General features: G+C 34.6%; 1 protein-coding gene across 2 annotated transcripts; it reads right to left on the bottom strand.

The window, feature by feature from the left end:
• Positions 1 to 5,907: 5,907 nt before the first annotated feature.
• LOC117108673 (sushi domain-containing protein 2-like) lies at positions 5,908 to 14,785 on the bottom strand. 2 transcript variants are annotated; one of them, XR_004445395.1, is made up of 3 exons: positions 14,645 to 14,785; positions 6,902 to 10,548; positions 5,908 to 6,848 (listed from the first exon to the last, which is right to left on the bottom strand). XR_004445395.1 is itself a non-coding variant. In XM_033250769.1 (2 exons), the coding sequence occupies exon 2, from the start codon at positions 10,545 to 10,547 to the stop codon at positions 7,035 to 7,037; it is 3,513 nt and encodes a 1,170-aa protein (XP_033106660.1). In that variant the 5' UTR covers position 10,548; positions 14,645 to 14,785; the 3' UTR covers positions 5,908 to 7,034. The 2 variants fall into 2 exon arrangements, 1 of the variants encoding a protein (XP_033106660.1); XM_033250769.1 differs by having other exon boundaries at positions 5,908 to 10,548.
• Positions 14,786 to 26,153: the final 11,368 nt, after the last annotated feature.

Raw genomic sequence — 26,153 nt, 5'->3', positions numbered from 1 at the left:
CTACTGTATCCAATCATTCTGTTAAGGGCTGTAAAAATAACTGATTGTTTATTGGTACTAAACAAAAATAAATTATTATTATTATTAAACATATTATATAGTACTTTTGATTGTACAGATAACCTTTAGTTAGGGTTACTTTACAAATTCCAAAGAAATCACATTTGTTAAACCAAAGATGTAATTTTTGGGATAACATGTTTCTGAAACTTCAGTTAACAATAACATAGGTTTTGGAAGATTCAAACGTATGATATAATATTCAGATAAAGTTTTTAAAAACTGTATTATTAATAAAATGTCTAAATGTTAAGTTAAAAAATGGCACATGTTTCTGAGACTTTAAACATGTTAACATACAGTACTGTTTAGTTAATATACTTTAATACTGTCTGATACCTTGTAAACTTAACAATTATTTCCAAACTAAACCAAGGTTGTCACTGTAAGAAAACTAAGGGTGAGTGATAGATATTTTAACATTCCAAAGAAAAAGGGTGGGTGGGTTGGTGATAGCATTGGTAAACTCTAAATCACAGGTGGGCAAAGTGATAGAAAACCTCTCGTTTTTTACGGTCCGACACTAATCACCTGTAAAAATGATATTAAAACTGAGGCTCAAATGGCATAAAAGCAGTGCATGAAGGTTTGTGGAAGCACACTTGAAACATCAAAGCTAGGTTTTGGCCTTCTGTGTTAAATTGAAAATTCACTTTGGCCTTCCAACTAATTTTTATGCCCATTCATACTCTAAATAATAAGAGTGGATTTTAAGGATGGAAGTGTGGGTTAATTAAGTGTGGGTGGAGAGCCATGAAATTAGGTTTATACTGATTGGAAAACTTTAAGGCTGGGTGACTCCACCCCCCTCTCTCTTCCCCTTTAACTATATCCCTAAACTTGCAAAATGTATCATAAAATACTATATAATCTTTTATTATTTTTAGTAGTCAATATTACAACAGTTGAACATCTAACAATGAGATTCTATACAGGATAGCAAATTTTTAAATGCCCAATATGCAACACAAGTAGATTTCCCGTCCAATTAGAAATCGTAACGGTACTGGGTTTAGTCTACAGGATTTCAGGCCACAGGATTTTAAATATCATGGGTAACTACTTTTGGTTTCCATGCCCTGTGATCATGGGAAACTATCGGAAACTGTTTTCAGTGTTCATGGAAAAGTCACGGGAATCCATTTTGATACTACTACTAAATATAAATAATTGCTTTATAGCAAATTAGAACAAAGAGCATTGCAATTAGGCCTAAATACAAAGTTAACTACTTTAATAATAATGTTAATGTATTTTTATTTGAGACAATTAACTGTGAAAATTCAATGCTTTCAGTGCATTCAATGTTTTACAACCCCATCACTGCAATGATTCTATTACAGAGTATTTATGTTTATTGTATTTTTATTTCAGGAATCAAACAAATAAATAAAAGAAAACATACATTATTGCCATACAAGTGTTTGTTTATTAATTCTTTCAACAATAGTGATGTGTGGTAAAAACAAATTTTGTAGGCTTAGACAAAATTTACCTTTACAAAACATTGGAACAACAATAAAATTAAATTTAACGCACATTAATAAGTAACAAATAAATAAATAAATAAATTAATTAATTAAACATTGTCAACAAGGATAAAAATGTTTACTGTTTATTATTACCAACCCGCGTCGGAGGTGAGGTCAGGGCTACTGTCGCCGGCGATTTCATCAAAATCAAGATCGACAGTCTAATTTATAATCATAAACAAAACTCACTTGTAATAATTACTGCAAATTTTGCGTCTTCTCACTTAAAATGTTTTCATTCGTCTCCACTACTTTAAAATCACCACTAAAGTACCATTTCTTGAACGTTTTTAGTGAAACATTCCCTCCTCCTGAGGTTGTAGTCTTCCTCTTCTTTGGAGAAGCCATTTTGGTAACGTCAAGTTTCCAGTTTTCAACATTCTTCCAATCTCCATATTTTCAAGCGAAGTCTTCATAAAATTTTTGATTTTATCCATTGTCATCCCCGAAACTTAGAAATACCGGGTTGGTGTCCGGCGGGGGATCGTTTCACTGGTAGTTAAGATATTATGTTTTTGTTGTTTTCTTTAATTCATTTTGTTTTCAATAATTTTTTCTTTTCTAATTATGTATGGCCTTGCACGGCCTTGATGAAAAACACCCATGGGTGATTCAAGTGTCTCCGTGTTTAAATAAAGTATATTATTATTATTATTATTATTATTATGGTGTTTCATACTGTCGTCGCATTCATGGGTAATTCCATTGAAGACGTTAAAAAAAGACTAGTACTAGTAAAGCAGGCAATAGAGAGGGCGTGATCTTTTGTTGTTATTTTTTTTCGTTCTAGCGCAGAAGTCATTTTCTCGCGGTACGATTAGGCCTAGGCCTATATCTAAGATTTTTGTGATAGACCTATGATTTTCAGATTATGGGCTAACACTTTTCCACTGAAATTATGATTGTGGTAAGTGTTTGCTAATTCTGGCTAGGCCTAACTACGCTAGGCTAGGCCACACATGGGTAATGATTTTTCGTTTCCCGAGACTTCTTGGTCATGGTAACCACACGGTACCGGAAACGATCGTTACCGTCAAATCCGGTCCCTGGGATTTCGTGCTTCAAACAGGTCATTCCATTCGTAGAAGCTTTTTGATGAAGAAAGTGTACCTTTTTAGGAAGGGTTGCCTAGGTTAAACTCACTCGGGCTGTATGATATTTATTATAAGCATGAATTGTTAATCTTATTAATGTAAGGATCACTACAGTATGTTCACGTTTGTTGAATTATATAAAATTTAAATTCATTGTTGTAAATATATAGTTCGCATAATTAAATGGAAAGAAATATGATACTCCTGGGCAGTGGTGATGTCCCCGCCCCCACACCCAAGATGTCAGAGTGCTTTCTGTAATAGGGAAAATGATATATAATTATACTTATACAGATGTTGGTAAATTGCCAGCAGCTTTTATTTTTTCATTTATTTCCTTTTTTTTATGACAAGACAAGACAGTTCTTCACATCAATTAAAATTCTGTCATTTATATAAATGTGCCCTTTTTTCTTTCTGGACGACCCTCCAGAAAATATCTGGACCCACACTAGTTCTCACAGCCTCATGATAGGCGGCCTTTCCTGAGTTATTATAATTATAATGTCGGTACTATATCAATAATTAATTATTGTAAGCCCTGCATTTAATGTACAGAAAACAAAAAAAGAGAAGGTACAGTACAAAGAAGAATAGTGGCTTTGAATTGTACCGAAAAGTATATAAATGATAATGTAGATTTTAGTAGGATGAGAAACTTCCAACGTATTGAGAGGGGGTGCTGTAAACTGCTTGTTTATCAAGGATTTGTGATTTTATTGCAAAACATTTTGCATGGCCTGTCAAATTACATTATAAGGGGTTGGTGAATAGGTGTTTTATTAAAACAACACATGTTGTTAACATAAAATGAAGCCTCCAAAACAATTCAGAAAATCATGTCATAATAATTTGTCAATGTATTGAGAAATTTCACTTAAATATAGATGGTTTATATCCTGAATTGTTTTCAAGCCTAAACAAAGTGTGCAATAATATTTTATCATTCGATAAATTATTCTTGCAGTGTCAAGAGTTAGAAAACAATAAATACTAATTGGGTTTTTGAATAATGGCAATCTGTATTACTAGTTACTAGTATACCAGTAAAACAAACAATCCAGAAATTAAAATTCATTCCAATAATTTTAGTCGATCACAACCAAATATATATAGGATGAAATTATAAAAATATTTCTAACTCTAAAACTAAAAGCAACAGAAAGTATGGTGGTAACAAGTGTTTGAAGCCTCCGAAACAAGTTTTACTTTACAGGTAATTCTTTAAAAAGATTAACTTAATAGTTAGCTAGGTATAGTTTTATAACATTCTCCACATCTCAGCTTATAACTCTAATGAAGATTCAGGATGATACACATCAGTCTAGATGTTGAAAAATGGTATTTAAGGTAATTAGTGTTTCAAGGCATTTCAGAGGCGTCAATTGTTATCGGAAAGTACATATTGTCTCCATTTTCCAAATCACATGGCATATCTCTACTATTTTATAGTCATGTGACTTGTAGGTCTACTTGCTACATTTTGATAAATAGAATTGTTAATTTACCTTATTCATATTTGCAAAGGATGGCTGATAAATTTGTTTTGGAGACTTCAGAATGGTTAACGAAAAATCTCTATTACGTTAAGTTTAAAAAGAATGTTTCTGTTTGTCATTTCTTGATATTTTTCCATGTTACTTGAAGCTTGTTTTTGTAATATTGTTAAATTTAGTAATTTTAGATCTTAATATTTTTTGTACACAATAAGGCAAAGGCATCACACAAGTTAGAAGGCTTACAAGAAGTTTCTCAAGCACCCTCATATTCACACTATTTGCTGTGACTGAAGTGGAAGAAGTTCAACCTAGGTGATGGCTCAACTGTTATGAAAAAAGAAACATACTAAACAGGTATCAATAGGTAAGCAATTGTCAACACCTTCATTTTTTAAGATTCTTTATTCATCAAGAAATAAACATGCATATTATAAAATAAGTTTATAATAGTTTTAATAAATGTTATCCCTAAAGCGAATGCTAATGTGACCCTTGCGACCAACTGACCTTTGGCAACCAGCATCTGAAAATCGCTAGTCGTCAGTTGCCCATGGTTATGGATTGTTTTTTTCAGCTGACAGTAATAAGCGGGGAGAAGAGACCTGTCCATACAATGTTTCCATGTCTCATAAAACAGAACAAAATACAGTAATTCTGGATTATATTGACTTATCCCACAATGTTTTAACTTTTAAAATGATTATTAGGTTGGAAATGTGGCAGGGGATAATATGTTTACCTATACCAGTACTTACAGTACTTTATATTGGTTGGTGTTATTTTATTTCAGTGTAGGTCAGTTTAATTGCTGCGAAGCAGCCAATTCATATTCTTGACAGCAATTTGACCTCTGAAAGGTCATTGTTTGTCAAAAAACAGGGGCCTAAGACGACTGAAAAGCGGAGTTTCCTTCTTTCGTTCTGCCGGGTAAAATCAATTACTTTAGGCGACGTTTGTAGACTAACCAACACGTACCAACGTCTGCATGTCGCGCTAGCCTTATCCTACTCTAGGCCTAGACTAGCTAGGATGGTATAGGCCTAGCCTTGAAGGGACGAAGGTCCCAATGAAAAACAACGTCGCTAACATTGTCTATTGTTGATAGCTAACATTGTCTATTTAACATTACAATAATTCATTATTAGATCTATAGTTGTTTTTTGAATTGTACTCCACAAATCTCAGCCGATACCTCGCACAACTCAAGTAACGTCTTGTATCTATTGTCGTGACGTCATGGCTCGCTGGCTAGCTCACACTTGCGATGTCTCGCACTTGTGATCAAATAACACGCTGGCTGGCACTTTGGCAACACTCTTTGGCAGTCAACTCGCCCCTAGAAAACCCGCCCTTGGAAACTTGCCCCATAAAAAAAATGTACACTTGTTAGACCATGCAGTCTTCAAAATAAAAATTGTAACTACATTTTCCACATACATAGACATTTTTGAAACTTTATTAAAAAAAACCTAAACCATAATTCACCACTATCGACACTTTTTGACAAAAATGAAAAATTACGACTTTGGGTTACCCAATGAGAAGTGTTCTAATTATAGACAATGGGTCGTGTCTCATATTATTTGTTATATTTTTATTATTCATTATTTTCATTTGACTCGCATAAATAATTTTGTTCGAAGAACATTTATATGCAGTTGTACTTCGCAGCACTTCACTTGCAATTTGCAATTTCTAGTTAGCTAAATTATTTGTCTTTGGGATGGCACTGTATTGCATTCATATCAATATGCTTGTTAAAGCCTCTCAAAGGGATGTAAGCATTTTTATAACAAAATTGTTTCTTTAGACTTTATTATACCAAAAAGCATGATAAAATGGAAAGAAAAAATCGAGATAAATAAGACAATTGAGGAATTGAAATGCATGTATATCCTGCCTTTTAAATGTTGAGGGGAAAATAATCTACAGTGGTTCCAATACAGGATAAATCACAGAATAATTTCCACAAATGTATTTGTGGAAATGTATGTAAAGTTGGAATATCTCGGAATGAGAAATGTACTTTTGTCGTACCTGAAACGATTCCTCACTTGTTCTTTAATTGTAAATATGTTCAACTAATATGGATACATATTGAACGGAAAGTATCAAAAGCGTTTAGAAATATATCTTTCATTTTAGAGTCCATTTTATTCTGTGATATTGAACAAAATTTTTCAGTAAGTACTATTATTATTATTATAAATTACATAATTTATAAATACAGAGTAGGCAAAACGATTCCAAATATCAGAGCACTAAATTTGTACCTTAAAAATTATTTAGGCCTAAATGTTTAAAGATACGTGGCTATACAGAAAGAAAAGCAAAAAATTTTTGATGCAGAATGGGCAAAATTTTAAAATTTATTTTAAATTGTTACTGTATTATTTTTCAAATATGTTGTTGGTTTAAGCTTTACCGTGCATTCCTTTCACCCTTATTATATCTATGTCTTGTGAAAGTGATATGAAGAAATTTTAAAAATTTTAAAAAAATATAAAAGAACTTCTAACAATTAATATTAATAATATTCCAAATATCAGAGCACTAAATTTGTACCTTAAAATCATTTAGGCCTAAGTGTTTTAAGATAAGTGGCTATACAGAAAGAAAAGCATACAATTTTCGATGCAGAATGGTCCAAATTTTTTAACTTACTTTAAATTGTTACAGTATTATTTTTCAAATATGTTTTTGGTTTAAGCATTACCGTTCATTCCTTTCACCTTTATTACATCTGTATGTTTTGTAAATGTGATATGAAGAAATAAAAAAAAATTTAAAAAAAAAACTTCTAACTGGTGGCTCATATTTTGCTAGCTGGTTGGCATGAAGCCACAAGGCTATTTTTTCCTCAAGCAAATGACAATTGCAACACAAGCAGCAGCAAGAATGATCAATGTGCTGATAACAATTGCCAATATAATTGTTAAGCCTTTACCAGAGCTTTCACATCGAGGAAGATCAGTGGACCAACGGCCATCCTCATGACAGGTTAGGCTAGAGGAGCCTTCTAAGACGTAACCACTCTCACAAGAGACCTCCACGGTTGAGTTCACCAGATACACATGTCCAAACATTTGACCATTCTCTACATCTCCCGGAAAACCACAGCTAATAATTTTGACAGAGGATTTTTGAATGATATCCAGGGTAGCTAACACCACTCGGGTATTGTTTGCGAATGTCAGGCTGCCGGTCGTCACTGCATCAAACAGGCATTCAAAGGAATCGCCACACAAATCTTTGATTTCCTGACTAACAACATCAAGATCAGGGACGTCGAAAGTTGGAGTAAATTCCGGGAAATAGTACGTAGTGTAGTCATAAGGTGATATGTATGTGAAGATTGAGTCCTCTGAAGCCACGAGCCATTCTAGACCGTATTCATGGAGTTTCTGTAGAGAAGAATTACTGTTCATGATGGTACCATTTGGAAACTGAAGATCATCGTGCGGTTCTCCATTCAGATTACCAAGAAGTCCCTTGACTTGACCATTGAACCTTGTATCAAGTTGAGCAATAAAAGACATGACTTCGGAGTTTACGTAGATGATAACAGCAATACCAACATTAAAAACGAACCTAATTTCAGATAAATCGTCGTTCGCACTTACGCGCACCCCATTTAGATAATGAACTTTAAGTGGACTGGAAGATAGCCGCAAAGGCTCACCATCGATAAGAACCAGTGTCTCATTGATATTTGACATCTGCACCTGGACTTTCGCCGAGTTATTGGTATGAATAACAAATGCTGTGTAAACAGTGGCCAGGGTGTCAAGATACACCTCCATACGAGCTTGGAAGATCAAATTGTATAATTTGGAAGACGCCATCAGGAATTCCCCAGCTCCATTGAAAGTGAATTTCTTACCGTCAAGAGTTGTTACGTGAGGGTCTCCCATACCTCCTGCTGGTCTAGGTGGGTCATAATCTGAGCAATCATCTGATGGCCGGGTTTTATAGTATTTATCGCAGTTTTTTGATAATTTGCAGCAGGCAATATACGGTAGAACGTCATACTTTTGATGGCGCCAGAAGTTATCCACTGGACTGTATCTGTCAGCAGTTCCTCCACCCGGAGGTCCGACTAAGATGTTACCATCTGTTCCGTAACAGCACTGTTGGCCAGAGCCTGATGGGGTTGATGTTGTTGATCTGATGCAGTTCTCAGCCCCTTTGTGAAAGAAAGAATTCCAAAAATTTGATATTTCGAAGTCAGAATTCGCATTAGCCTGAGCTAAAGTACATGGGCAGGCAGGAACATCCTTTGGAACATCACTCAATATCTTGGTGTAATCTGTACAAAGACTATCAAGACTTGATTTGATTAGTAGGGTTATTTTCGAATACACCTTACTCACAAATGAAGTGACAGCTTTCCCGACACGTTTTATGTGAAATGCTACATTCGACAAGTCTTTTCCTCTTTTTATTGCATTACCCAGATGTGAAGCTAGAACCGATGTAGGGATGATGACGCTACCGGTGTTTGGGACCTTTTTCATAAGAGTGATATCTTCCATCAAAACTGGAAAGTCGTTGTTGTTAATATCCGAGTCTTGAATCATGACATCAACTTCCGTTACGTCTTTACCCATGATTTCAGGATCCCATGATAAAATAATGGGATCGCGCACTGTGAGATCGATAACCTCACCTCTTTCTTCCCAATTTTCCTGTTTAACAGTCAGAAGTTGCCCTAAGTCTTCTTGCGATGCTACGTAGACAATGCCAGAGTAAGGGAACGTGTTGCCATCATCAAGTGAGACAGACACGTGTGTCAGTCCATTCTTGTAGAAGGTAGGAGTGATACAGCTGACAATATAAGGGTCAACGCGGTCTCCAGGCACAAGTACATCTCCGATACCAGTGTCAAATTTGCACATTGCACTCTGATGTGCTATAGAGTTGGTTTCAAGACAGGGTACAGTAATTGTAAGAGTTTCTCCACCCATCTCTCGGAAATAGTATGGTGTGAAACTCAGGAGCTGTTTATTGTTTGGAAGAGACAACCCAGCTGCATACCCATATGATTCATCATTTTCGTATCCATAGACAATGACGGATAATGGTGATGCAAGTGGATCAGTTTGTTCAACATAGTAAACCCCTTCTCCTTTAGGTAGCTGTAAGGTAATTAATGAATATGCCGTACCGGGTACATTACTTTCGCGAATATTTGTACCATTGATTGGGGAACCATTGAGATGCACTGTCTGACGAGCGTCTCTTTTAGTGACAATGTTAATGAAATTAAAGTAACCTCCAGAGTCCCCTCCCGAATGTGGGGGCGTTGTAAACCCAAACACATATCCAAATTGTTCCTCTGATGGAATATGTATCAAAGAAGGGTCGACTGTTCCACCATTGACAGATGATAACAGCTGCACCATCAGTGTAGGTTTGTTTGATGAAACAAGACCTGAACTATGCAAACGTCCTTCCCAAAATTCACCTGAGTCTAGAATCTGATTTGGAACTCCAGGAATGGTAACATTCGTACCACTGAAATAGGCAATAATTCGATAAATATTGGTGTCGCTGTTTTGAGATGCAGTGTATATGTGTGTCTGTCCCCAACTATTGATGGGTACCAACTGCTCTATAAGTGTGTCACAGTATGAACCTGGTATATTTACGCACTCGTTGCCGCTAAATACTGCCACAGATTTGTCACTTTGAACAATGCTCCCGGATAGGTCATTTGTACTCTGGATCTGAACCACTTGTGACTCATTCACCATAATCGTCAACACGTCACCTTGATTGTAGGTTTGACCTTCAAATGAAACGGTGTCACGTAAGGTAACATGAACTGTTGTAGAATCCTGAGTCCCAATTACTGCAAACTGTGATGCTTCAGGTCGGTCTTGAAACGTCACCACTACGTACTGAGTACCAAGATTTGTTATGGGTATGCCGAGAAAGCCATCTGTTGAAAAATGTTGATACATAAGACCGTAGACAGACACGTCGCTAGATGCTGAAACCTTGATTGCTTTTAAGCTTCTCCCTGTACCAGACAACATATATGCAGAAGGAATGGTTGTTCGCTTAAAACCACGGGCCTCAATCATGAAAGTCTCTTGGAATGGCATGCCAGCTACTGGGTGCTTACTGCTAATTGTGACTTCAGTTTGTTGGTCACTAAATGCTACCACTAAAATGAAGAGTCGTCTACTTGCAATATTCCTATCGGTCAGGTTTTCAATGAATGCTATGGTAAACTGTTTACCTCTGGATATTCCAAAGCACTGATTAGACGTTATCAAATCTTGAGCTGTTGATGGTGGAACTACAAGTGCAATGAAGATCACCAACCAAAGATGTTGACTCTGAGACGTCTTCATTCTGCAACAAAATAATTTTTTTTTAAATGTATTAATTTAAAGTGTATTGTTCTTTTTCACTGGACCAATCCAGTCAAAGGTAAAGCTTCTTGTTGGTTTCATTTTTTATTGGTTTATGCTCTTATTCTGGGGCCCTATTTGAGAACGAATTTGGAATAAAGTACCTGTACATTTTATAGAAATTAGAGGAGAAAAAATTTGAATCTGTCAAAACTGCCACATTGTAATGATTCTAACTATAAACATTGTTCATTCTTGGGATATTTACTGTTTCAAATGACTGCTCACTTCTGTAATGAGTACTGAAATTGCCACTGTATGACCTATACTAGAGTATAATATAATTATGCTGATCTAGCAATAAGCAAGATCCATTGTGGAATTAGTTCCTCACACAGTCTGGATATCCAGTCGTTTACCCGTAGAAAAATCCCAAAAACCTACATTATTAGACTCTCTCCAAGAATATTGACCGTGTTGATCACCTGAAAAATTAAACAACCCACCAAGGAAAGGCTAGTCCTTCCTTTATTCAAACATTCTAGAAAGATTTATAACATAGGTATCAAAGTTTACAGTGTTGGATCCAGAAATTTGAAATAGATGGGGGCTCAGAGAAGAACTTTCACAAATGGACGGTCTGTCTACTTCAGCCCCACCATGTTTTGGACCGAGTTTAAGAAAATTAATGACTATGGCACCTCTGGATGTCCGGAAATGGCACTCTTAGACTTAAATTTGAGTAGAATTTTTTATTTCTCAATTTTTGTTAAATTTAGAAAAATTTAAGCGGTGGAAGCTGGGCCTCTCCTTAAATTCATCACTGCTTTAATTCATTATTTCATTATTTATTTTACATTAGAATCTCTCAGGTCTATTCGTATGGAACTTTTATGTATATTGACTTTTATAATTATTAATTAATAACTTATTAATTTACTATTTTGATACATTGTAAACATAAACTCTAAGAGTAGTAGAAGTCATGAAAATATTCATGAGAAAGAAATAGAAGCGAACAATTACCAGCCTTCTTCAATAAACGGTCAGTTTTATTTACAATTCTCTTGGGAAAAACTCACAGGTGCTACATGATACTGGATGAATGCCATGGGTCGATCTGGGTTTACATAGTGGGATTGGGGTCACATTTTTTCACCAAAATCTCATAAGCCCCGTTCATATCCAACTATGGCGAGATAATTTTAGTGGATGAGCTAGATGATCTCGCCATAAGTTTGAGTATGACCGCTCAAGTAAGGCGAGATGAAGGCCACAACTCGACTAAGCCCGTCGAGTAAATTTATGTCGACTAACTTCTTAATCCAGCCTAAAGCCAGTAAACAATTAAACAGCGGGTGGCCATAGGTCACGAATACACCAATCAAATTGAAGCAAAGTGACCTTCCATGCTCGCTGGTTAGCGCGTTTTTTAGTTACTGTCATAAACACCATTCAGAATTGACGCAGTCTCCCTGATCTGTGTACTTTAATTTCAACAAGTCTTATTTTGCAAATGATGGCCGAAAAGTCAGTAAAGAAATGGCATCTCTGGACGTATGCGCAGGAATATTTAATAGATATCGGGAGGGAGCCAGAAATCGCCGAAAAAGTTGAAGATAAATTGTATCGTCAGAAGGCTGGTGTCCACGAAAGGATAGCAGAGAGAATGCGGGACATAGGCCACAATAGCATAACATCGGCAATTGTTGTGACAAAGTTGAAAAATCTAAGAGCAGAACACAAGGCTGTGAGAGACGTTTTTATTCGTGGGACGGGCAAGGGGTCGGCCAATGTAATAAGGGATGACCCAAAATCAGCATGCCCACACTACCACGCACTAAACGAAATACTTGGGAGAAAAACCAGTGTAAACCCTCCAGCTGGACTCCTCGGCCAGTCTAATCAACCGCCGAGACCTAGGCCAGGCCTATAGCTTACGCCTATAGTCTCGATCTAGCATAAACTAGTCGCACGAAAATCAACAGTAATTGCCCACCATGCGATTGTACTTCCTGTCTAATGATGTGTTTTCCGAATTTCTGGTAGTCAAAATATCTCGCTCTAAACCTTAACGTCGAACGCGATTAGTGGATTTAATCCAATTAACTTGGCAAGTAGATCAGCTACTTCATCTGGCTATAATCCCATATGAACCTAGCTATATAGAAAGGAGGTATGGGGTCCTCCTGGGAAAAGTTTGATTCCTAGGTAGCAGGAAATGAGCTTTACCAACTTCTGAGGTGTCTTTTTATTGACTCAAGTTCTTAAAAATTCAAGTTTTTGCACTCTTGAAAACGGACAGATAAAATTAAATTCTTATTAACGTAAATAATGAATATTTATGTGTGTATATGTACATGAAAAATTGAGTAGTTGCATTGGTCAGTTGAATGTGAGTGCTGCTGCTGAAATTAAAAGGGTACGGATTTAATTGTGTTGAGCATACACTACCAAATGTACCACAGATATCAAGATGGGATTACTTGTTTAGGACCTGTGCAGCTGATAGTTTTAAAATTAACTAACATGAACTTTACTATATTGAGATCTTTTTTATTAGTGGTGAAATTAGTGTGGAATGCAGCAGTATGTGTTTTTGGGAAAACTAGATCTAGATTTATTTGTGGCAGTACAATTGGTATTATAATAATGTTTCTTATAAATTAAATTTACAATGTAAAAATTAATTTCATGTAATATTACACTCAACCTCATAGAGGAAAAAATAATCTTCATGGTTTCATGCATATTCTTTGAAGCAATCATAGGTTGCAACTATTTAATTATTTGGTCCATGTTTGGTCCAAATTTGCAGATTTCATAAATACAGTACATTGTACTTTCTGACATCTATAAAATTGGGAACAGCTTATAATGGCCCAATAAAATGTTGAAATACTAAATCCCAGACTAATAGCAACTTGTTTCTTGGTTTGGGACATGTATTGTCTTCTCTATGTTCCTTTAATTATTTTAACTCAGGCATTATTGCATGAGCACCTAGACATTGAGTATTAATTATAGCTATTTTTTGTTATCAACAAAAACCAAGTTCCTACACTAAAATACACCAAGGTAATTCAACAGAAGGACGCACATCTCCGTTCTTGAACATAGCGCGTGCGTACAGTCCTTTGATCTTTACTGTGGCATCGACAATCCGATACTAGTTGCGAGTACAGCCGTCAATTATTAGTCTATGCGTGCCATTCGTTTTATGGTGTTAGTTTTTATTTTATTAATTTTGGGTACTTCGCAATGTCTGTTACATCTGATTTTGTTTTACCGCGAGCTTGTTAAATGCTTCTATAAACTGCAATTTGATTTGTAAAAATTGACCAAGAAAATGAAAAGTTATAGCAATTTAAAATTTACGAATTTTATAAAATTTCATGTTCTTATGTAACATTAATCTGTCATTTTGACAATGTTGGCATAAGGTGCCGAGAACGAACATTTGAGTACATACGGAACATTTATTAATTTTTTCTTTGAAGTGAGTCTCATGAACGACAATTCACCACAATTTTGGTAAAATTAATGTTGAAATGAAGAATATATTTTCAGTCTAATGTTAGTGCAAAATATCATTAAGCCTTTATAATCACCGCACGACGTGCGATTATCATGGCAACTAACACGCGCGTGGGTAATTCGTCACATACATTGACGGTTTATGGTCTGGTTGCTATGGTTTTTGTGACGTTCAGCGTGTAGGGATACACATGCGCCTAGAATGTCGATGCCAGAGTTATAACCTTTGATGTCCCGAGATGTGCGTCCTTCTGTTGAATTGCCTTGAATACACCAGTGTTTAGTATTTGTTGTTTATTTATCCATAAACCTAATTATTAATTCTTAAAAAGAAAACTTGTGAAAATGGAGAAATCAAAAATGTGTGATGTAGAAAGAATAAAAAAGATATGAAAACTTTATATTAACAATAGATTTACAAAAATAAGAATCAATTACAAAATACTATTAACAACAAAGATTAAACTTATACGTACATAATACATTCACCAAATTCTATCTAGAAACATAATAATGCACTATTATAAATACTGTAGAAATAAATTTTGAACTTACTGTACCTTGCTCTTATAGCAAAATTAGTTTTTGTAGCACTCTTTTACTCAACTTAAATTTAGGAACAAAACCTCACATTTGCAGACAAAATGTTCTATATCTGTTTGCTTTCGGACCTTCCACTGATTTCAGGTACCTAGACTAGGGTGGCTGTTATTAAGGCAGTGGAATGTATTTATACCTAAAAAAAACTAGTTATGTAAACAGCATTCTTTGTATTCATGAAATAAGTATCTTCAGTCAGGTATTAATTATTATTATTAGGTGCTTAATTATTCTATGGTACATTGCACTACAAAAATGTTCTTTTGAAATTTTATTTCTAAAGCAATGGAAATATCAACATGAAGGTTATTGTCTGATTGTCTGACAGTTCAGCTGTATGGTTCATGGAATTCTTTGTATCATTGTGTGAAAATACTTTCTGATGTTGTACTTCACTGCAAGTGAATGCTCTGTGAATTCATATTCGGTGTGAATCTACTTTAACTCGAGACACAAAATGCACTTTTTATTCCACATATTTGGGTGAAATTTGTGTATTGTGTACATCATTGTCAAACAGAAATCGTGGCCTTAAACAATAAATTTTTATTTACAAATTTTTGCCCCAATTAATGCTTCATGCTTCATCAGGTGTAGTGATACCAGGGTCAAGCTTTAAATTCATTTGCATTGTGATTATAAATGTACAATATTTGTCTACTGGCTTTAATACACACAAACATAATTATAACATTAAAATTTTTAATATACTGAGGCTGCATGTGCATCGATGCTCTAACCTTTTCTCAAATTTCCTGGCTAATAAGAGACAATGTCAAACAAGATACATGTGGTTGTGACCTAGTACGACTGTTGATCATCTATAGACCACCACCGTCTAAAGCCAACCACTCTACAGCAGGCCATTGATGGAGGAATTCTTGTCCTTACTTGAAAAACTAACATTTGCCTCAGGACACCTTCTGATTACCAGACTTCAACTTTCACATTGACAATACAAAGTCTACCAAAACCATGAATTTCCTGAAGTTTCTGGAGTTGGAAAATCCGCACCAGTAAATCAACACGCAGACCCACGAGCGAGGCCATGCCCTTAAACCTCATTATCATAGGTAGTGCAGATGATTTAGTAAGATTTGTCACCATTGCCACAGATAAGTCTTCTGATCACCATGCAATATCAGTGGTCTCTGCATCCAACATTATTATCCAGTATTACAGAAGGTCATACAATCTCGATTTCTGCGTAAATTGGATACAGATTTAGATTTCAAAGCATCTGCTATTTGTAGCAGCCTAGACCAGACTTCTCAAGTTCGTAAAATGCATTTCAGTAACTTTTTATATCTTCAGAATTCAGTAGTAAATTAACAATTTCCGTAGCACTACCAATCATTTGCCTTGAGTGCAAGATATAAGTACCATATGGTATTTTGAATATGGATCCGATTGTCCTTCTCTCCCAACCGTGTTTGGGGCAAATTGTCTGCAATTCTATGTTAAATTTTGAACAAACAGGACAGGATAAAGATTTTCGGGCCACTTTTTCTTAGTTTTCACAATAATTTATCTGTAATCCGACAGGTATGAGTTGTCTAGGGACAATGTAACCTCAGTCGCCTCAGAAAGTTTTTCTGGACAAACCATCTCATGAAAAGCTCATCCATATATTCTGTCTAAACTAGATTACTGCAACAGTCTACTTTCTGTCTTGCCAGAAGATTGCATAGACAGAATACCGCCACCAGACTAGTGAGTGAGGCCACGAAGTATATCAACAATATTACAGCAGTTACAGACAATCATGTAGTTGGCTCGTCTACAAGGTCCTTCTTGTCATGGTCAATGCCAAACACCGACTGGCACCAGATTACATCACATCACTCATGCGTTAATAGCGAGTGTCATCGCACTTTCTATGATCCAAACCAAATTGTACGGTGAAAGTGCTTTCTTGTTCGCGGGCCAATCCTGTGGAACAAGCTTCCCAGGGATATTACTGAGTGTATCACAGTGAAATGTTTTAAATGCTGTCTAAAAACTTATTTATTCATACAAATGTTTTATTAATAATTAAAATGAATTTAAATATATATATATATATATATATATACAGTATATATATATATATATATATATATATGAATTAAAAGTTATATAAAAATTGCTACTGACGTATCCCATCATTGTGTAAAAGGGCTGTGAAAATAACTTATTGTTTATTGGCACTAAACAAAAATAAATTATTATTATTAAACATTATATAGTATTTTTGATAAGTTGATAATTTTCATCATTACTTTTATCAATTTTGGCAATGTAGTTTCAAAATGTTCTACTTGTGCAGATTTATCGTAATAGAATTCCTGTTTAATTGTTATCTTGCTTTAAAATAAGCATTCCTTTGGCACAACTACCTACAATTTTTTTTGACTTATTCAAATTTTGAGTTAAATTTGAGTTAGAATAACTTATTGAAATATACAAATACCGGTATTAATTCTTTCATGTGTGTTAGGTTTATGTAGCAGTACAACAATAGCTTGTTTTACTGTCTGTCAACAAAGAATGAATTCAATTGACACTCTGGGCAGACAGATTGTCTTGGAAGAGATTTTATGCTTTTAGTATCATCTATATTTCAGATAGTCATTGCTGAATTGAGCGTGCACTTTTCTTTTGAATTTGATAAATCTTCTGATTTTTAATAGGAAATAAAGACTAATTCTGCATGAATGCACAAGATTTGCTTCTGCTAAACATAAATTTGAAACCATACTTCGGTGAACTCTTGGGTGAACGCTTAGTTTTACAGCTATGCAAAATTAGCTTTCTTGTCATAGTCTCATGCTGATTGAAAAAAAAAAAACAACAGTGCATCTTTTTCTTTTAAATTTCATATTCGAAATCACTGGTACCTTAGCAGTTGGCAAAATGATGCTTATTTTAATTACCAAAATACAAGTACCTGAACAAAGCTTAAAAATTCTAAACCTACGATCAATCTATTAGATACAAGTGAAAATCATTACACAAAAATTATTATTCACTGTAGATAACTAAATACATAACATTTTAAGATTCATCTCTGAAGCCATTTTGGCTTGTGGTAGATATCAAACATCCTTTAGTGTCTTTTGTCATTAAAAAGAGCTTGTTTTGTGGATATACAAATACAACAATTAATATAATGATTCTACTCTTATGCATTTATTTATTATTTAACAATTACTTAATGTTATCATATATCATATCATTTATTTCGCCAAATATATAAAAAAAAGTAGGGTCTATGTGGCAGGATTGCCCAAATACAAAAAGACTTGCCATCGGGGACTCGACTCCTAGCCCAACAACAAACTAAAATACAAAACCGCTTAAAAGTTGAGTCAATAATACAAAAGTATTGAAACAGTAAAAAGCTATAAATACACATCAAATCACCATCGTCAAACAAAACAAAATAATATATTAAAGAACTTCAATCATTTATATTAAAATGGGCAGCAGCAAACAAATCAGATACTGAGGTAATAAGACTTAAGTTTATTTATAGAAGATTGACAAGCGGTTCATGTGGTTTTCATTAGAATGTAGTCTTTATGATTCATGTATTTCATTGTCATTTTAATAATTATATATTTTAACATTGCTTGCATTGTGGTCTGCTACTCTTCTTGGTCTATTGGAGATTACATTGATTCTAAGTGAAAATTCTAATCCATCATCTGCAGAATCTATTCGTTTTATGAAGACATCATTTTTATCAACTAATTTTTATTTGTGACATTTTGAGGATACTAATATATTTTCATCAGAATCAGTGGCTACACAAAGAGGACCCAAATAATCTAGGTAATCATCAGTATCATCATCATTAACAATTCTAACTTCCTCATAAAGTTATTGTTGGCATCAAATATTTGTATCCTTCTATTTCCGTTGTCAGTAACAACCACATAACCTTCCTTAGTGGAAGCGACATGTACTGGTTTACACATTTGACTTACTTCACTACCTTCTCAACCTATCTTACCCAGCAATCTACCATCAACATTGAATTTATATACACTGTGAGCTTCACAATCTGTACAAGAATCTAGTTTTCCTTGTTTACTGTGAAGCTTATAGTATCTTTCAATATTTTTTACCAAATGAACAGATTTCTTGAAGTTTTTCATCACACATTACAACACATACTCCTAAGTCATTATAATACAACATTTTACCATCACCCGGCCATTGGATGCATTTTACAGACCATCTTGTGGCATTTGTATCCTAGCAACAAAAGAGCCTGATTGGTTGAATTTCAATATATCTTTACTGTAGCTTGATACTAATATGCATCCATCTCTATCTATCGCTACATCGGACACAGTATGTATTTTATTGTTATTTATAATCTGATATGTTCAATGGTATGAGCAAGTCCCAATGTTTCTACCTTGATATTCACTGGAGATCCTTTGATGTGCTCAGCTCCAGCAGTTATCATCATTTGCCATTTGCCTTCCACATTGCATCTACCTGTTATTTTGTACTCTTCACCTTCCTGATATTCTATCTCAGTTGCTGATTCTTCACCTGATGAGCTCAGTAGAGTTGCAGCTAATTGACATGCATCATTCCCTGTCGGACTCAATACTTTCACTACAAATGTTTGACATTTTGTGACAGTACCGTACTCGCGCGAATAAGTGGCCCGTTTGAATAAGCGCCCCTATCAAATAAGCGCCCCTCATAACGAGAAAATTTCCTTAAGCGCCCCGTTTGAATAAGCGCCCCCTTCTAATTTGAATAAACGCCCCCTCAATAACCCAATCAATCCTGGGACTGTGGATGTTGGCATGATTTGAGGTGTGTAGTGGAATCACATTCTCCTTTAGTCAATATCAATGTGAGGATATTTATCTTGGACAGAATGATGAGAGCTCCCTGGACAGACAGTATATTCCTTTTCCGACAATTTGCACACTTTAACCCATTCTCATCTAAGTTTTCAAGAAAACCGGCAATGATCATGCCGTCCTGCTATTCTCAATCGACCGATGGCGAACAAGCTAACCACCACCATTAATTTCATCTGCTATTCTGTTGTTATGTAATACTGTACTCACAACATTCTTGTCATGACAAGCCATGCTCTCTGGACGATTATTTTTTCCGCCGCAGCACCATTCGTAATTTGCGGTTTCCTGATGTCCTTATTTAATCATTTTTCATTCAAAATGTGCCTCTTGGATTTAATAAGTTCTCATAAGAACCCCTCGATTTTCATATATTTCCATAAGCGCCCCCTCAATTTTCACTCTGTTTTTATAAGCGCCCCGTTCGAATAAGCGCCCCATTTGAATAAGCGCCCCTCAAAAGTGCAAAAAATATTTTAAGCGCCGGGCGCTTATTCGCGCGAGTACGGTAATTTGTTCGTCATTTTCAGCAACCTTGATTTTCAGGCTATCAGTTGTGATTTTACCAATTCCATTTGTATTAATATTCAACTCATCCAGTTTAGTAGACAGAATAAAGTGTGGTGTATAATTTTCCAGTGAAATGATTGTTCGAAATCAGTTCCTACAACCTTTGTCTTTAACAGCTTTTATGGGATAAAAGAGTTTCTGTTTCTTCTGGTTTGTTCATCATTAGATTTATTAAAACTATAAGATTCTTTACTAGAGTCATCTTTGAATCAATATCATTGATTCAAAGATGATCTATCAATCAATTAATCGATCAATGAATCCTTTTATGATATATTTTTTCATTATTATAATTTTTATAAATCATTACTACTATGAATTTATTATTGTTATTATTAATTGCAATACATTACATTTATCATTATTATTTAACGTTCTTAATTATTCACACCCTGTGGCATTAATCATCAACATTTCGTCTTCATTCATTTATTTTTGGCCACATTTTCTCTTTATGTCCATCCTCTCCTACACTGTTATCCTTTGTCTCCACATGTATTTCCATGTCAGTGCACTGCAGCTCTGCAATTACTCCTTTTAACTATAATGTATCTCTTTCTCCCCATCCTCCAATGAATTTATATGATTCAATATTGATTCCTTATCAGGGGTTTTTTATAAACTTTAGTAGCAGGAGTAATTTGAAAGTAACAAGAGAGTAAATTCAAATAAACCGCTGCTTATATACTTTATTCATAATCTATTTTCTTATTTATATCACATGATCTTTACAAGATACATTCTAGACACTAAAGAAACAAAAAAAATCCACACAAATTACAAATATAAAAGAAACAATAAAACATAATTATAATAAAGTTTTTTTTAAGTTTATCTATTATTATAATCTAGTTGTAGGACTATTTTTGAGCTTTCTATTTTACCTATTAATTATATACTACTTCATAAATGCATGAATGTAGTTTTAAAAAAAATTACTCTCTGATTTAATAGTTATGATAATTACCAATGATAGTGGTTGATGTATAAACATAGAAATGAATTATATTATTATTGTAAATATTATATTATAATAATTATTCCCATGAATTTGCTTTGTAATCTGACAAAATGTGCAATACCAAGCATACTGATTACTATATTAAAATACTGTAGATAATGTGTAATACCAAGCATACTGATTACTATATTAAAATACTGTAGATATGTATATATTAATGAGGCTGAAGCCTTTAAGGATTATTTCAATATCATTTTAATAATTGAATATTTTAACATTGTTTGCTCCGTGGTCTGCTACTGCCACACTCCTTGGTCTTTTGGAGATTACTGTGATTCCACACGGAATATCTAAACCACCATCGTCTATTCGTTTTATGAACACGCCATTTTTGTCAAATAATTGTACTTTGTGGTTACTTGATACTATTAGATTTTCATCCTCATCCATGGTCACACCATAAGGATTCACAATTTCACTATCTTCTCCACCTTGGCCTACAAGGATTCTCATAAACCTACCACTTGCATCAAACATTTGTATTCTTTGATTTACCAAGTCAGCAACAATCACATGACCTTCCTTAGTTAAAGTGACATCTTGTGGCTCATTCATCTGACATACTTCACTACCCTCTGAACCTATCTTACCCAGCAGGCTACCATCATCAACATTAAATTTAAACACACAGTGAGTTTCATCGTCTGCTACATACAGTACTCTTAATTCATTGTTTACTGTTAAGTCAATTGGATATTTTATTATTCCTTTGCCAAATGAGTGGATTTCTTGAAATTTATCATCAGGTTTCTATACATAATTTTTGATATAAAGGACAGTATATTTATTTCTTTAGAATATAGTGTAAGAGGCAATATCGTAACGATGGGGTTGGGGGTCCTGTCAGGTGTGTGGCTTTCTGAGTCTGGGGCTTTGTCAGTGTTGGTGGCATCAATGGAGGAGGCAGGGGAATTTTCCCCCATCAGAGAGGCCTGTAGCCCCTGTCGTCGACGCCACAGCCATGTCGTCGACGCCACAGCGATGTCGTCGACGCCACAGCGATGTCGTCAGATCAAAAGTTTAAAAAAAAAAAAATATTTACCTGTCCAAATAACATTATTTGATTGTCATTTCCAATTGTTGTAGTCTAAAAGCACAGTTTGAACCATACTAAGCTCTAAAAACTCTCGTAAACCCTACTATCGATTGTTTTTAATTCAGGACCAGGACTCGAGGCTCTGTTCCCCTTGGGCCACACCTCCCGTTGGATATGTCAGACCCTTTGTCAGCAAATGTCTCAAGCCACCGTTGGGCCATTTTTTGGGTCTCATTCGCTAATTTCATCGTGGGAATTGGCTGTTTTTTAATCATGTTTGTTATTGTTATTTTAAATATTTTTAACGATGAATAAATGATATAATATCTGTGGTGGATCCATGAATTTGAAATAGTGGGGGACCAGGCAGGAACTTTCAAAGATGGCGGGTCTACCAGCGGTATAAGTATGGGCAGTGCAGCTAGGCCAAAACACTGGGGTCCAAGGATACTGGGCCCGTTCAATAGGCCTATAACTATAGATCTCAAAATATAACTTAAATTCTAAAAGAACCCCTTAATAATATTAGGTTTTAGATGCCATAATTATTTATTATATTCATTACATTTACGTATTACTTGCCACCAAAGCCATAAAACAGCTTCGTATCTGTTGACTACCTTCAAGGATATTTTCTTTCATTCAGGTGACTACGCTGCTGGGGTCTAAAATGTATCATTGTGGCACGTCTGGATGGCACTCAGACTTGTGAATATAATTTCTTTTTATCGCCACCTAAAAAAATATTGACAAATTTAGTGGGGGCCCCGGGTCAACAGGGCGCCCTTTAATCCACCACACTGGATATAATAAAATATATGTCCTACACTCAATGTCAGAGACAATTATGCTGTTGTGTATCAACAAAACCCTTTTTGGTCAGGGTGTGATAGATGAGAGGACCATATGGTTGGGCCCCCTAGGGATCAGTTGCCCAGCGTACTGTCGCAGGAGTGCGCATAGGCTTTAAAGAAACGCCACTGGTACTGTACGTTGCAGTGCATATTGATTTTTGATTTACCAATTAATTGATTGATTGATTAATTAATTGGTTTTTTGGCTAAAAAAATTCTTGATTTTTTATTATCTTAATATGTGGCAAAGACAAGCCAAACTAGTCATACTGTTTCTTATTTTTGTAAACGTGTTAATATAAAGATTTAATTTCTTTTTTTATGGTTTTGGTTCTATTTTACACATTTTTGATTTCTCCATTTTCATACCTTTTCTTCTTAAAAATTACAAGTTAGGTTTACGGATAAAAGAAAACAAATACTTTTAACAATGGTGTATTTTAGTGTAGAAACTTGGGTTTTTTTTTTATAGTTTATGTTTTTAATCTGTATTTGTGGCAAAAACAAGCCAAACCAGTCACTTGTTACAAGTCATGTTTCAGAGAAAATGATTTCCAAAATATGCTGCAATGTCAAATTTTAAAAAATCTATTTTATTGCACTAAACTAACCTTTATTATATCTACAGTATACATCATGCTATGCTGTTATTTTCCCCATTTCAATGTTAAACTTACGATAGTTTCTGCATGAGAAGTGCATGAAATGATAAACTCTGAAGGCTGATTTCTCATATTGTTCTTTAAACAGATATATGTTAAAACGCTTGTAACTTTATAAGGAAATGTCGGATTTTACTGATTTTTTTACCATTTTATAACACTTATTTTACTCTTTAACCCTATATTAATAACTCATAATCAATTTTTGCGACAAGTACTATTAAACAAACATTAAACTTGTATACATTCACCAAATTCTACCTAGAAATATAACAATGCACTATTATAAATACTCTAGAAATAAATTTTGAACCTAATGTACCTTGCTCTCATAGCAAAATTTGTTTATGTAGTACTTTTTCACCCAACTTAAATTTAGGAACAAAACCTCACATTTACAGACAAAATGTTCTATATTCCATTTGCTTTTGGACGTTCTACTGATTTCAATAATACACTTTGGGTACGTAGGCTAGGGTGGCTGTTATCAAGGCAGTTGGAAGTACTTTACCTAAAAAAAAACTAGTTATGTGAACAGCCTATATGTTTTTAAGGTTATTCAGTCAGGTATTTACTTAGAGCGCTTTATGCCATGGTACATTGCACTAGAAAAATGATTTTTTTAAATTTTATTTCTAAAGCAATGGAAATTAATGTGAAGAAAAAGAAAGAATATAAAGTAAAGCTAATAGTAAAGTATTTTAACAACTTAATTTCGCAATTCAGTTCCTCAACTGCAATGTATTATTTTATGTATATATGATTTTAATATGAATAAAGATACCAAAATATATGAATATCGGCATGAAGATTATTGTCTGATATTTGACAGTTCAGCTATATGGCTCATGGAATTCTTTGTACCATTGTGTGAAAATACTATGTAAAATAATATGTATAATAATATGTTTTACTTCACTGTAAGTAAATGCTCTGTGAACCTTAATCACTTGTCCTACGTGGCATATCCATTTAACAACAGGGGACTTAATGGACCAGTACACCGAGGTACCCCCTACTCTTCTCGAAGGATGTATCGGGTTCTTTAAAGTGCACACGAGCCAAATGCGTACACTGGGCCTACGGTTTAAAGTCCTTATCCGAGAAGACTTGTTCCACCACCGGAACCATTGGCGAGTGAGCCGTTCGAACCAGCACCGATATTATAGCTGAAGGTTACGGTGCCCCCGACTTAACTGCTCGGCCAATCAAACGATGCACTTTTTATTGCACATATTTGGGTGAAATTTGTGTATTGTGCACATCACTGTCAAACACAAATCCTGGCCTTATAAACAATAAATTTTTATTTACGCATGCTGCATTTTTGGCTGTTAACAGAAATGGTCCATGGCACCTGACTTTTGGAAAAAAAACTGGGGTTATAAATCCTGCTGGTTTGTTGAAGCATGATGGGTTCTTAAGTTATTGATTGCCAGTGAAGCCCATGAAATGAAGTGAGTGATTGTAATGTTTTTTTTATTGTTTACATTCTAATAGCTATATGTTGCTGGCCAGGACTCTCTTGTTAAGTCCCAATGGACATTCTAAAAACTAAATAAAGTGAAAGTCAGACTCCGGAGGAAAAAAACATTTTTGATATGTTGTAGAACTGATTTTTCTGGACTTTTTGACAGCTCACTCTTAACTATCTGACAGCTCACTGTGGACCATTTTTGCTAACCGGAACTTTTGCCTCATGAAATTTCTGCCCCAGTCAATGCTTCATCAGGTGTAGTGGTACCATGGTCAAGCTGTAAATTTATCCGCATTGTGACTATATAGTTGTCTACTGGCTTTAAATACTTAAATATACTTTAAATGTTTATCATGTTTCATTGGTTTATTTATGAGATAAGACTATAGTGTGCCATTTAGTACATCATCTCAAAAATAGTCCATTGTTTTTCCTTAAAATGCACACAAACATAATTGTGACATTTAAATTATTAATATACTGAGGCTGCATGTGCATTGATGTTCTAAACTTTTCTCAAATTTCCTGGCTTATAACAGACTTGTCAAACAAAATATTTTTACATGTGGTCAATATATTTCATGACCTGTTAAACCGTCTTATGATCCATGTTAAAATGTCTTGTAAACTTTTAATCATTTCATGACTTATTTAACTGGCTCATAAACTATTAAACTTGTCCTAAGACCTATTGCTCTGTCTTGTAACATGTTGTCTAATGATCTGTTAATCTATCCCATGATTTTTTAATCTGTATCATGATTTGTTAACTTTTGTTTCACAACCTGGTAATCTTGCATGGATAACCAATGAAATTTTTATTCAATTTCAAGACTTCAAGATACAGTATGCCACCTGTCTCTTATACACATCTAGATGTGTATAAGAGACAGGCTATATGTTGCTGGCCAGGACTCTCTTGTTAACTCCCAATGGACATTCTTAAAACCAATTAAAGTTAAGTTTATGGAGCTGCTA

Source organism: Anneissia japonica, unplaced genomic scaffold, assembly GCF_011630105.1.
Source record: "Anneissia japonica isolate Jap-2015-1 unplaced genomic scaffold, ASM1163010v1 scaffold1587_len1432017_cov164, whole genome shotgun sequence".
In the NCBI taxonomy this organism is placed as follows: domain Eukaryota; kingdom Metazoa; phylum Echinodermata; class Crinoidea; order Comatulida; family Comatulidae; genus Anneissia; species Anneissia japonica.
This window is presented reverse-complemented; position numbering and strand designations above follow the sequence as displayed.